General features: G+C 32.8%; 1 protein-coding gene across 4 annotated transcripts in view; it reads left to right on the forward strand.

Annotated features, from left to right (window-relative positions):
- Positions 1-12,500, forward strand: part of LOC138049566 (flagellum-associated coiled-coil domain-containing protein 1-like) — a 49,167-nt gene that overhangs the window by 14,312 nt on the left and 22,355 nt on the right. For all 4 annotated transcript variants that reach the window (XM_068895906.1, XM_068895908.1, XM_068895905.1 and 1 more), the window contains exons 5-12: positions 5,592-5,608; positions 6,900-6,920; positions 7,165-7,258; positions 8,305-8,366; positions 9,285-9,345; positions 11,001-11,037; positions 11,612-11,664; positions 12,189-12,233. In XM_068895906.1, the coding sequence (XP_068752007.1) occupies positions 5,592-5,608; positions 6,900-6,920; positions 7,165-7,258; positions 8,305-8,366; positions 9,285-9,345; positions 11,001-11,037; positions 11,612-11,664; positions 12,189-12,233 (390 nt within the window). The remainder of the gene's footprint in view (positions 1-5,591; positions 5,609-6,899; positions 6,921-7,164; positions 7,259-8,304; positions 8,367-9,284; positions 9,346-11,000; positions 11,038-11,611; positions 11,665-12,188; positions 12,234-12,500) is intronic.

Here is a 12,500-nt window from a genome sequence, read left to right on the forward strand (position 1 = left end):
AAAGCAATGGACTTGTGAATGTTTAAAAAACATATCTTTTAAAAAATAAATGGAATCATCGCCAAACAAAGCTTCATAAAAACCACGTAAATCATATTGATTAATTTTTTAAAAAACATATAGAATTATTTTTGTGGATATAGAAAGTTTAAATAAATTACAAAATTCATTTGAACTTTTTAATTTCGACAAATTACTTAAGAATAAAATTATCAACTACTAATATATAGACGAAGAAAAATTTATTGAAACCAACAAGTGATAAAAATAAAATTAATGAAAGCAAATTAAGAGATTATGAAAATATGTTTGAACTCGTTCTAAGTGGAAATATACGTCTAGATAATAATGAAGGTAATGATTTCCTTAATAATTTAGACGGTCATGCTATAAATTTATTGAATGAAAATAATGAGGTTCTCAAAATTGACATTAATAAAAACAATTATAAACAACTTGTTAAAATTTTAAAATATGGTATGGATGAAAATATTGATGCAACAGTCAAAATTAAAAAACAAACCAAAAAAAGTGAAAGTAAAATTTCTGATGATTATGAACAATTAAAAAATCTAAGCAAACAAGAGTTAATGAGCATAATTTTACAACAACAAAAACCAGTTCCGTATCCAAGAACAAGCATAACTGTTTCACAAAAACCAATTGCTTTACCAAGGAAAAATATAAAACAAATGATACAAAATTATGAGGATAATATTATCAAACCACCATTAGCATTTTTAAGATAAACCAATAATTGCTTTACCAAGAACAAGAAAAAATGTAAAACAAATGATTCAAAATTATGAAGAGAATATTATCAAACCACCGTTAAAATTTAAAGAGGATTATAAACCCACTCTAGCTCCAATAACTAAACAAAGGTATATACCATTACCAAGAACTATATTAAGAGAAACAAATAAAGCCTTAAAAGGCTACACAAAATCAAAAAAGGTTATAAAATGAATGTCATATTTGTAATAAAAAATATATTAAAAAAGATATTATAGTAAGAGACCATTGTCATATTACTGGAAAATACAAAGGATCAGCTCATCTAAATTGTAATCTTAATTTCAAATTAAGTGACAAAATACCAATTATATTTCACAATTTCAGAGGTAATAATTCTCATTTTATTAGGCAAAATATTAGTGAAATAGCTAAAAAACACACATACAAAAATAAGGAAGGAGAAGTATGTCAAATGAATATTAATGCTATTCCAAATAATATGGAAAAGTATATGGCTTTTATGCTTGGAAATAATTTAACATTTAGTGACAGCTTTCAATTTATGAGTTCATCTCTTGATAATCTAGTAAGCAATGTCACTGAGGAAGCATTTAAATACACAAAAGAATCATTTAAAAATAATTTTCAGATTATGAAACAAAAAGGGATTTATCCTTATGATTGTAGGGATATCTTTGATAAATTCAATGAAACAGAACTACCAAAACAAAAAGACTTCTACAGCATTTTAAATAATGAAAATATATCAGATCATCAATACAAGCATGCTCAAAATGTATGGAATACTTTAAGCTTAAAATCAATGGGTCAATACCATGACTTTTATTTAAAATCTGATATTTTGTTGTTGGCAGATGTGTTTGAAAACTTTAGAAAACATGCTTGCAATATTACAAGCTCGATCCATGTCATTATTTTACAACTCTGGGTTTGTCGTGGGATGCAATGTTAAAAATGACTGACATTAAATTAGAGCTAATGACTGACATCAATATGTTTCAATTCATCGAAAAAGGCATGCATGGTGGAATTTCTTACATAGCAAACAGATATTCAAATGCAAATAATGTATACCTGAAAATATTTGGTAAAAACAAACCTTCAAAGTGTATAATTTATTTAGATGCAAATAATTTATATGGATGAGGTATGAGTCAATATTTGCCTACAATTATATCTTGATTTAGGTCTTAAAATAACTAAAGTTCATCGTGTTCTTGAGTTTGATCAATCACCTTGGCTAAAACAGTACATGTATATCAATTTTAATACACAAAAAAGAACTAATGCTAAAAATGCTTTTGAAAAAGATTTTTTTAAACTCGTGAATAATGCTGAATACGGAAAAGCAATGGAAATTTTAAGAAAAAGAGTCAGATTGGTAACAGATGAAAAGAAACTGTTAAAAATAGCTGCTAAACCTACTTATGTAAGTAGTAAGATCTTCAATGAAAATCTAGTAGCTGTGCATAAAATAAAACAATCTCTTACTCTTAATAGACCATGTTATGTAGGCATGTGTATTTTAGATTTAAGCAAAACTCTGATGTATGATTTTCATTATAAGTGTATTAAAAATAAATACGGAAATAAAGCAAACTTGTTATTCACTGATACTGATTCTCTTTGTTATGAAATAAAAACCGATGATGTATAATTATCAAGATTTTTGGAGTGATAAAGACAAATTTGATTTCAGTGATTATCGTGAAAATAGTAAATTCTATGTAAATTCTATGATAAAACTAAGAGAAAAATTATTGGCAAATTCAAAGATGTAACTTCAAGTATTCCAATTACAGAATTCATTGGTTTAAGATATAAAATGTATTCTTATATAAAAAACAATGATCAAAATAATAAAACAGCCAAAAGAATTAAATGATTGTTATTCAAAAAAATATCAAACATGAAGACTATAAACAAACGCTATTTATAATAACAGAGAAATGTATCATACAATGAAAACCATTTGAAGCAACCATCATCAACTTGGAAGCTATGAGCTGAATAAAGTAAATGATGATAAAAGATATTTATTAGACGATGGAATAAAGTCATATGCTTACGGGCATAATATAAAATAAACACACTAAAACGATATGATAAACTTAACTTATAAAGTTTACAAATAAAGTTTCCTTATAAAGTTTACTTATAAAGTTTACTCACAAAGTTTACTCACAAAACTATTTGTTAGATCTTTTAAACGCACTTCAACATTTTTAAACATATAGATTAATTTTGTCTTGGTAACTTTTACATTTTGTATAAATTTTGGTATAATTTTTTGAAATAATTTTTACTCATAAAGTTTACTCATAAAGTTTCAGATTTTAATGATATTAATTGGTACGACAAATTTTGAGATAAAGATTTATTATAATTTTGAAAAAGATAATTATGATGATGATTACTTTTTATTTGAATATTAGTTTGTATATCATTAATAAAAACAAATGATATATAAAGAAAACAAAGCAAAATTTTTAATATAATTTTTATTTTTTAGCATTTGTTTCCACAGCAGTTTATTTTTTAGTTAACTGAGTGTGTTACTTTTTTATTATTTAGCATATGTTTTCACAGCAGTTTTAGTTTATAGTATTACTTTTTTGTTATCATTGTGTTTTTTGCATTTGTTTTCAACAATAATTTTTTATATTTTAGTATCATTGAGTTTTGCTTTTGTTTTTTGCATTATTTTTAAAAAATATTTTAAAAATAAATTCAGTGGTAAATGTCGAAAAAGTGATAAAGTGGAAAACATGGTTTCGTTACTATACTACTTATAAGACATGTCTTATTGATTGTGAACCTCGAAGAATTTTATCTACTTGAGAAATCTTACCTGAAAATAATAATTATTGAAGTCGGAAGTGTCCAGGAATTTTAGGGAGTTATGTCTTCATTGCAGAAATTGCTACACATGTAGTTGAGCGACTGGCCTTCTAAGAACGTCCCAGCAAGCCATAGTCTAAAACTGCTAGGTGACCTTTTAAGTGTTAAAAATTGCACAAATCTCCCTTCTGAAAGTGTAAGGGACTAACTTATAGCTGTTTGGCAACATAGAAGCAAAATTCTTGGAACAGTTTCACTCTTCCAAACACATATTTCACCAAAGATTATCATTTGGTGACCTTGTTATATAGCAGTCATTTCATCTTGATTTTTCCACCTGTCATCGTTTTTGATAGCAAAATTAATACCAGTGTCCATAATTATTGTCTCTTATTTCTGTGAGTTAAGGATTAATATTTAATATTACCGGTACTATATAAAAACAGTGGATACCGTAGAATGCGTGCACTGATTGGGTAGTACTCAAACTCCGTCTGGATAATTTCCTTTGCTATTCACCTTCGAGCAATTCGCATGGAATTTGCGCACGAAAATGTTGTAATATTTGCAGGAGTAAATGAGTTATCTCACTGTTTTAGTGCATACAAAACAACTATTCACCTCAGTGTCAGTGGCTAGTGGTGGATACTGTATTTACCTCGCCGCTTTGTGGCTTGGTAACTGTCCATCACTTAGAGCCACGTCCTCTTCGATGAACAGTTCAAGTTATTAAATATGTATGTAATGGTTTCAATTTCAAATGAAGCCTGACTCCTGTTCTGGAGAACACTTTCGTTTCTCTACTTCTGTCTTTTAGAGGCACAGACTGTAGCTAAGTTTAAGACACTGGACTTTAATAGTACACTGTAATTCAGAGTTTTATAGGGCTCTTGCCGAGTGGTCACTTACTAGTCTAAGTGCACTTTCCTTTTGTCAGAACTGGCCGGCCAGACCTGTCCGTTTGCAAAGAAAATGCAACAATTTGAAGGAATACTTGCATGATAATCCCTCGCATCCTTCTGGAGGAGTATATATCATCCTCAAAGTGTGTTAATTTGAAGGCCTTGTAGAGTAACTTTAAGTCCTTCCAAATGCCTGGCCTGGCCGGTCAGTTCTGTCAAATGGAAAGTGCCCTAAGACTATATTGTAAGTGGAATTATTCTGACTGGGTGGTCCTTTAAGTCAACTGGTCTGCCCCCAGGAAGATGAGATTTTAAGAAATTAAATAGTTGAGTTTAAGTTACTCAACAACTTATTCTTTATTAATTATTTATTTCATATTGGTCCTGAAAAGTTTCCTGAGGGAAGTAGTCAGCAAAAGATTTTGTTGTCATCATGTTGTGCATAAAGTCCTTAAATATACATGTATTACTAGTTTTTTGCATTTTAAAAATATTTAACAATTATTCCATAAGCGCGCGTTGGATATGAGATGGTAAATAGCCAACGAGGCGCATAGCGCCGAGTTGGCTATAACCAGTCTCATATCCAACAAGCGCGAATGGAATAATTGTTTTTAATTATTAAATTCCTTCAACTCCAAAAATTTGGAAGTACGAAATACGAGCGAAAAAAGCGAGCAAGTCCGAAAGAAATCGAAAAAAACTTGACGAGAACTGATGCGATGTTGTGTAATACCTTGTTGTCAGACAGACACAGACTCATCACAAAAACATTTCTTGCCTTTTCGCGTACTTCTAAACATTGGAATTGATCCAAACTTTCCACAAAAAAAGTTTTTTTCTCCTTTTTGGCTTTATTCAAAGAGTAATTTTGCATTCCAGCGAAAACATTTTTAGTTTAGCAACGCTTAACACAATCATTTACCATATATAAGGTCAAACCAAGGTATGTGAGCTGATAACCGAGATTGAGTGAACCAATCAGGGCACGCGAAATGCATTATCTGAGGTTGAGAATTTAATAATACTTAATATCCCTGATATTTGTGAACTTTACACATACTTCCTGTCTATTTTTTTTGTACACAGCCAAAGACAAGAAAAAAGTAAGTATATATATACATGAATTTTCTTTGCCAAATGCTTGTTTGGAGCACTCTGATTTTTAAAATCTCCCTGAGTGAAGCCATTATAATGCATCCCTTTGACAAAGGTTACATGTATAATTATAATACCAGCATCTTTAATGAATATCGCAGGAATGCCATATAATAATGATATTGTTTTGATCCTTTCAGTCCGACGCATGTCTATTCTGGGGAAGGGGGGGGGGGGGTGGGTAGGGGGTGAAGGATACTATGGCTGAAACAACCCAAACCTTTACAAAAATGATAACCTTAAGCCTAAACACGTGCTATGCTTTAGATAACGTTTAAGCCTTAGGTTTATAGCATTTTGTAACGGTTAGGGTTGTTTCAGCTATAGTAGACCTTAACTTGGCCTTTGTCTGTAAGAGCAGTGCACTTGTGAAAACCCCCATGGATCTGGTCATCTGATACCAGCTAAGACATTTTCCCACTAGCATACAGGTGTACAGCAGATTCATTTGACCTAAAGCCATTCCAATGATATAATATTATTGAACTGATAAAAAAAAATAATAAAAAAAAAAAATAAATAATAATAATAATAATAATAATAATAAGAATATTAATTGTTTTCGTATAAATACACAGGTTATTATTTCAAAAAAGAGAAAAAAAACATTTCAACGCAAAATCATCTTCACTTACAGTGGCAAAAGGACTACTGGCAGCCATTTTGTCCATCGAGGTGATTATCAGCTGATAATCCGAGATAGTGAGCCAATGAGAGCGTGTGATTTTGTATAATCACCTGTGTATTTATACTAATAATAATAATAATTATTATTATTATTATTATTATTATTATTATCATTATCATTGCTTCAATCGTCAATATTATTGTCCTCCATGTACCTTAACTTGCTCACAGGTAGGACTGATTAGTGGCATGTCTATTCCGGGGGTTGGGGTAGGAGGTGAAGGGTATAAGAATGCTTAAAAGGCTAAAGGATGGTATAATATCAGGGCAGATTGTTAAAGAAACGGTCGGGTCAATTGGTGAGATTTTTTGAAGGACAAAATGGGGAGCAGTATAGTGCTCATGAAAAGGGGGTGTGATCTTAAAGTGGTTATTGTCCCGAAAACTTCATGACCAGCAGAGCATTGCTGAAAATAATAATAATTCTTATTATTTTAGATGCTTATAATTATAATGGCAGCAAATTAATACGGCTGCCAACAAGATTAGTAGAAGTGACGGTTTCTTTGTTGCCTGCAGTGACATTTTTTGGCTCTAATTACTCATTTGCAGATCACAGCCTCCAGATGAAAAGTGAGTGAAGGTTGACACTACCCGTAATGGCCTGCATAGCAATTTAGTTTTTAATAATTTATTGTACCTCTAAGAGAGACAATAATAGTCCCATCATTTTAATGGGGGACGTTAATTTCCACATTGAGAACGTGTCTTTCATTTGCTGCTAGCTGTTTGAAGCTCATAGAGACTTAGGTCTGCACTTATATACTAGCAAAGTCTTTAATTATTTAAAATTGTTGTACCATTATGCTTAAAATAGGGACATTGTTATTCAACAACTCCATCAGCAACTGGATGACTTAACCCTGATTTTGGAAGAAGACCGACTGAACTATAAGATAAGCCTCAGAAAGGTATTTTTGAGAAAGGGAGTGGGTTGGTAGATCCTATGCAGCTTTTATTAAATTAAGAAAGGCTACAGTTTATTCATAATTATATTAAATGTATTTTTCACATGTTAGGGAAATGCCAGACAATAAAAGATTTGTAAAGTGTCTGTTTGTTGGCTGTCTAGGATGGATGGAGTATTTCTTTTTTTCCATGGAGCCCAAAATTTCTGTGATGCTATGCATTCCCAACATTTGTACTTAAAATGTCTAGGCCCAAAAAATTGCCAACTCATATTTTTTTTAGCCAAAACAGAGGATAATAATGTTGTTTTCATTAAACTCAAGCATTCCCAACATTTGTACTTAACAAAAATGTCTAAGCCCAATAGCCAACGCATATCTTTTTTAGCCAAAACATAATAATGTTGTCTTCAGTATTAAAAATCATTAAATTAATATAGTCCAGTTCATGGAGGAATCTACTCTAGAATACCAACATGGCTGCCATTTAATTGCTTTGGACACCAAAGTTGTTGCAGCGGTGTCATGGGATAATTAACACTTTATTACCACACCACACTTATACCATGCTACTGCTCGCTAAACAGTTACTTACGCAGTAAAACTGTCCTAGAAAAGATGAGGGTCTCCCAGGGTGTTTTATGGAACAAATGAACATGATTGGCTAATTTGAACTGGGGAACAGGGAACAAAAACAAAGGGAACATAATATAAGTCATTTAGGAGTCAAAAGGCTGAGAGCAAGTTTGAAAGACAGTAATTCTGGGAACAACGGAACACAAGCATTTAACTTTTAAAGAGAACAAAGACCCCCCTGGGGGCTCTTAGAAATACCAGATGGTCCGAATTGGTTTCCAATATACTAAACTTACAATTAAGTCAATGAAAAGTTAATTACCAGTAAGCCTGGTACACTCCTGCTGAACAAGAATTTTTAAATTGTTTCTTCCTTTGCCTATATATATGCACAGATTTTAGAGAACAGAATGACCATCAAACAATTTCTGAATCAGTAATTATTTTAAAATACTAATATGTACTCTTGGCAGGCCAAAGAAGACCACCAAGCATGTATTGAAGAGATGCAACAGGAACATAGAGAGCATATCAAGTATGTTAACATGCCCTTACTCAATGCTTACTTTTAACTATGTTACTTTAATATCGTAATGGCAGAGTTGGCTTCACAATAAAAATAGGGTGGCAGTCAGAATTGAAAGTCATATTTCTAGAACTACAGTGGTTTTGTTGTTAAACACTTCTCACACTAAAATCATCTTTATGAGGTATACCAGAAACCCATATGGGTTGAAACGTGTAACGGCCCCTTGCGTGCTGGGAAACAAGCTTCTGAATATTCAAATTATTTGCTAATTAAGTACCATATTTGGAACAACAAGAGAGAAACATTCAACTAATCATTTTGCAAGAACACTGTGGCGCAATACCACCAATGTTCTGGCGCAAAATTAACCGGAGCGATGGGTTTCCAACATGGTACTTAGCACTGAATATTCGGAAGCTGAGAACGCGCGTTACACGTTTCAGCCCTTATGGGTTTCTGGTATACATGTACTGTGAGGTACTATAATACCATGACTTGGTTTAAACAACAGCAAGGTCCACTCAAAAATCCCTTTAACCCTTTCTCTCCTATGAGTATTATAGACTAAAAGATTTTACTCTGTCTATATAAACGCCAGACAATTTTACTCATCAATCGGGGGCCTCTCCAGAGGTGAATTAAGGTTTTAACTATTCTTACTGTAATCATCAAATTTTTTTCCATGTGACTGATTGTTTAATAGGATAGTCTAGGCAGAAAAAGTTTCAAAGCTATCAGCAACTACGTGTATCGTTTGGGTGTTGGACCTGGCTTAATTCTAGCTGGTTTGGATCCATTACTCAGAAATGCCTTTGCAAACTTCTCATCATCATGTTGCAACATCCAGTCGGTCTTATATTTTCATGCTCTGAGAAGTATTAATAGTTAATTGATAGTGTTTCTTAATTGTTTCCACTGTACTAGATCAGTTGAAGATGACCATAACGAGGAGATGGAGAAGTTAAGAACTTCTTTTGACCAACAGGTAGCTGCATCCTGGACATAATAATATATGTGTTAGAATCTTCCCAATGGGGACCCATTGGGGACTTTCAGAATCTCCGCAAGTTTTCCAAAGGGGGAAATGCCAGCTACATGTGCACTAACTCAAGTTCATGTCTTGTACATACATGCATATGTTGTAAAGTGTAATGGTAACGACATGGCTTAGGATAAGTGTCGATGCTGCTTGCTGTAGTAACTGTTAAACTTGGTCAGTCTTTGGGCCGGGTTACCAGCTCACACAGTCCAATAGACTAGACTTTAACACACTCAAGACTTGATTACATTCTAAGTGTTGCGCTTTCCATAACTTTACTACACATACATTCATAGATAAACTTTATATAATTTGAATTTAAGAGTATCCATGCAGCTACAAACGTTAATGCATGTCTTTGTCGAGTCAAAATACAAGAATTTAGTTAACGTTTTACAATAATATCTAACAAATGAATAATATTTAATAGAACAAAATACAAACCATGATAGATAAAATATGAAATACTAGAATTGACAAAACTTATAAGAATATTCCTCCTAAATTACATTTTGTTCATGTCACTGAGGTTATCAATACCTCAGGTAAGGAATTTCATAAATTTGTAGTTATAGATATTTAAAAGAGTGTAGACCATACATTGTATTTTTTGGCTTGGAAAGTGACAGGATGTGGCTTCCACATAAGTTGTAATTTAAAGAGTGGAAAGTAAACATGTCTCATCAGTCATATATATGCGTCCCTTGTAAGGGTTAATTATTCTGAGCTATACTGTATAACTCGGGTAATTTTGTGCTAGCAAGCTCTTATATAATTATGTTGCAGGTCATTTTGTTCCTTAGGTTAATTTGCAACCAAACTAGGTCATTTTGTTTCACTTACACTGTACGTGTAGGTCAACTTGTTTCAACGTGGATCAAATTATTTCAACCTAGGTCAGTTTGGGGCAGGTGCAAAACACAGCTAGGTCACAGGTCATTGTTTTACCAATACAGTTAGTATCCTAAACATTCATTAAAGCTAACCTTAAGCCTAATTAGGCCTAAAAAAAGTTTTTATGCCTAATGTTAGTATTTGTAAATGGTTAGGGTTGTTTTTGTATTGGTAAAAAATTATATTAACCTATGACGTGTGTTTCGTACCTGCCCCAAACTGACCTGGGTTGAAACAAAATGACGTAGTTTGGTTTGCAATTTAACCTAAAGAACAAAATGACCTGCAACATATACATGTAGTATGATTAACATATATTACCTCCTATTACCTAGTGAAATAAGGTTAATCCTGTCTAGTAACTGGTCATAGGAAGAACTGTGATCTTTGATAATAAATGTCTTCTGCCTCAATATTCATGTACATGGAGAAACTGGACCATGCAGGCTCAGGAATGGTGCATGCCAGCAACAGCGAAAAATTTCATTAACATGTTTTCATTGATGAATAGTTTATACTGACCTGCAGCTGTTTGAAAGAGTGAATTTAAGTTAAAAGTGTATGTGACAATACGAAAGGTGCAATGTAATCCACTTAGCAATCTAATAACAAAGTACATTTCATTTCGTAAAAAAGGTAATTTAAACAACTACATATGACATTGTCAGCCACTGCATGGTTAACATGTTTTAATCCCATTCAAACAGCTTCAAGAAGAAAGGGGAATTGCTACGGTGGAGAAAGGTACAATATAAGTTAGAGATTACATGTACTTTAACAAATGGATACAAGTGGCCTTTCCTCTGGCCACTTTTTGGGTTAATTTTTAGTCAGTAACAAAACTTTTGATACAGTAAAATTCAGCATGATAACTACAGCTGTAAATGTGAAAAGATTAACCTGTTTTAGGGAATGGTGGTGCTTTCAAGTCATGTGAAACAACTGGACATTTCATATTAAATTTCATAAAAAATGGATGCATGATATCCTGCTGAAGAAATGTACATGGAATGCAGTTTTATTTTAATCTTTTCGAACCAATTATCTTAAGTTGCAAGGCATTAAAGCTAACAGGAATTCTACCTACAACTTACAGTACAGACACATTTAACCAATAGATTACCAACAGTCAGCTGACAAACAGCCTACTAGCAGTTCGTTATTCTTTGGTAACTCACCCTGTCAACTAACTGTTGGTAGTCTGTCAGCCAATTGTTGGTGGACAGTGGACCGACAGTCAGTGGAAGTTAATGAGTTCCACAATTGCCACATAATCAACCACTGTAACTTTCATTTTTTTATGTATATTTATTATCAGCTGGCCTACAATGTGAAATTGAAACCCTTCAAGGAGCATTCGAGGCATATAAGGCAAGATAACTTTTAAGTCCCCCTCAAGGTACTTCTGGTGCCTAGAGGAATCAATTTTATATTAACTGCTCTTGTTGTATAGTGGATTATGTTTCAAGTATGTTATTCAAATTATAGATGAATTAATGACTTGGGGACAGGTTGTGACCATAAAAGGAAAGGAAAGAAAAGGAACTTTATTTAAAGTGTCTAGTTGTTCTAGCACTGGAGCACTAATTGGGGACACTGCAAACTGAAATTAGCAATTAACACAAATAAAGTGAAATGATGGTTTTTGAGGAGAGAGGAAACCGGTGCAGAGTAGAGAACCAACAAACTCAAACCCACATATGATGCCGAGTCTGGGAATCGAACCATGGCCACATTGGTGGGAGGCGAGTGCTCTAATTCACTGCTCCATCCCTGCACCCCCAAATAAAGTGGACTGAAGAATTGATGCTTCAGAAATTTTGAATTATATTATGGCATAACTATACATAGTTTGAAGCTTTGCAGTAATTTTATTTGTATTTTTGTGTTTGTAGGAAACGGTAGCATCTGAAATGGATGTTAAATGGCAGAGAAGAGTGGTAAAATAAATTTCTCTCTTTCTGTTTTGTTCTACTTGCTTTTTGTGGTAGTGGTTAGGTAAACTTTATAAGTGCTCTACACACAATGTCACCGGGTTGTGAGAGAGAGTGAGTGAGTGTAAGTCCGTGGTGGCAAATAGGTCCGCAGTGCGTGGATAAATCACGAAAATAAACACGTCTGTTGGAAGTGTGCTTGAATTTCACCAAATTAACCCCAAAATCGGCAAGAATTTGTGATGCTGATTAATAATAAAGCAGCTTCAAATT

The sequence above is a fragment of the Montipora capricornis genome, chromosome 5 (genome assembly GCF_036669925.1).
Source record: "Montipora capricornis isolate CH-2021 chromosome 5, ASM3666992v2, whole genome shotgun sequence".
Lineage (NCBI taxonomy): Eukaryota > Metazoa > Cnidaria > Anthozoa > Scleractinia > Acroporidae > Montipora > Montipora capricornis.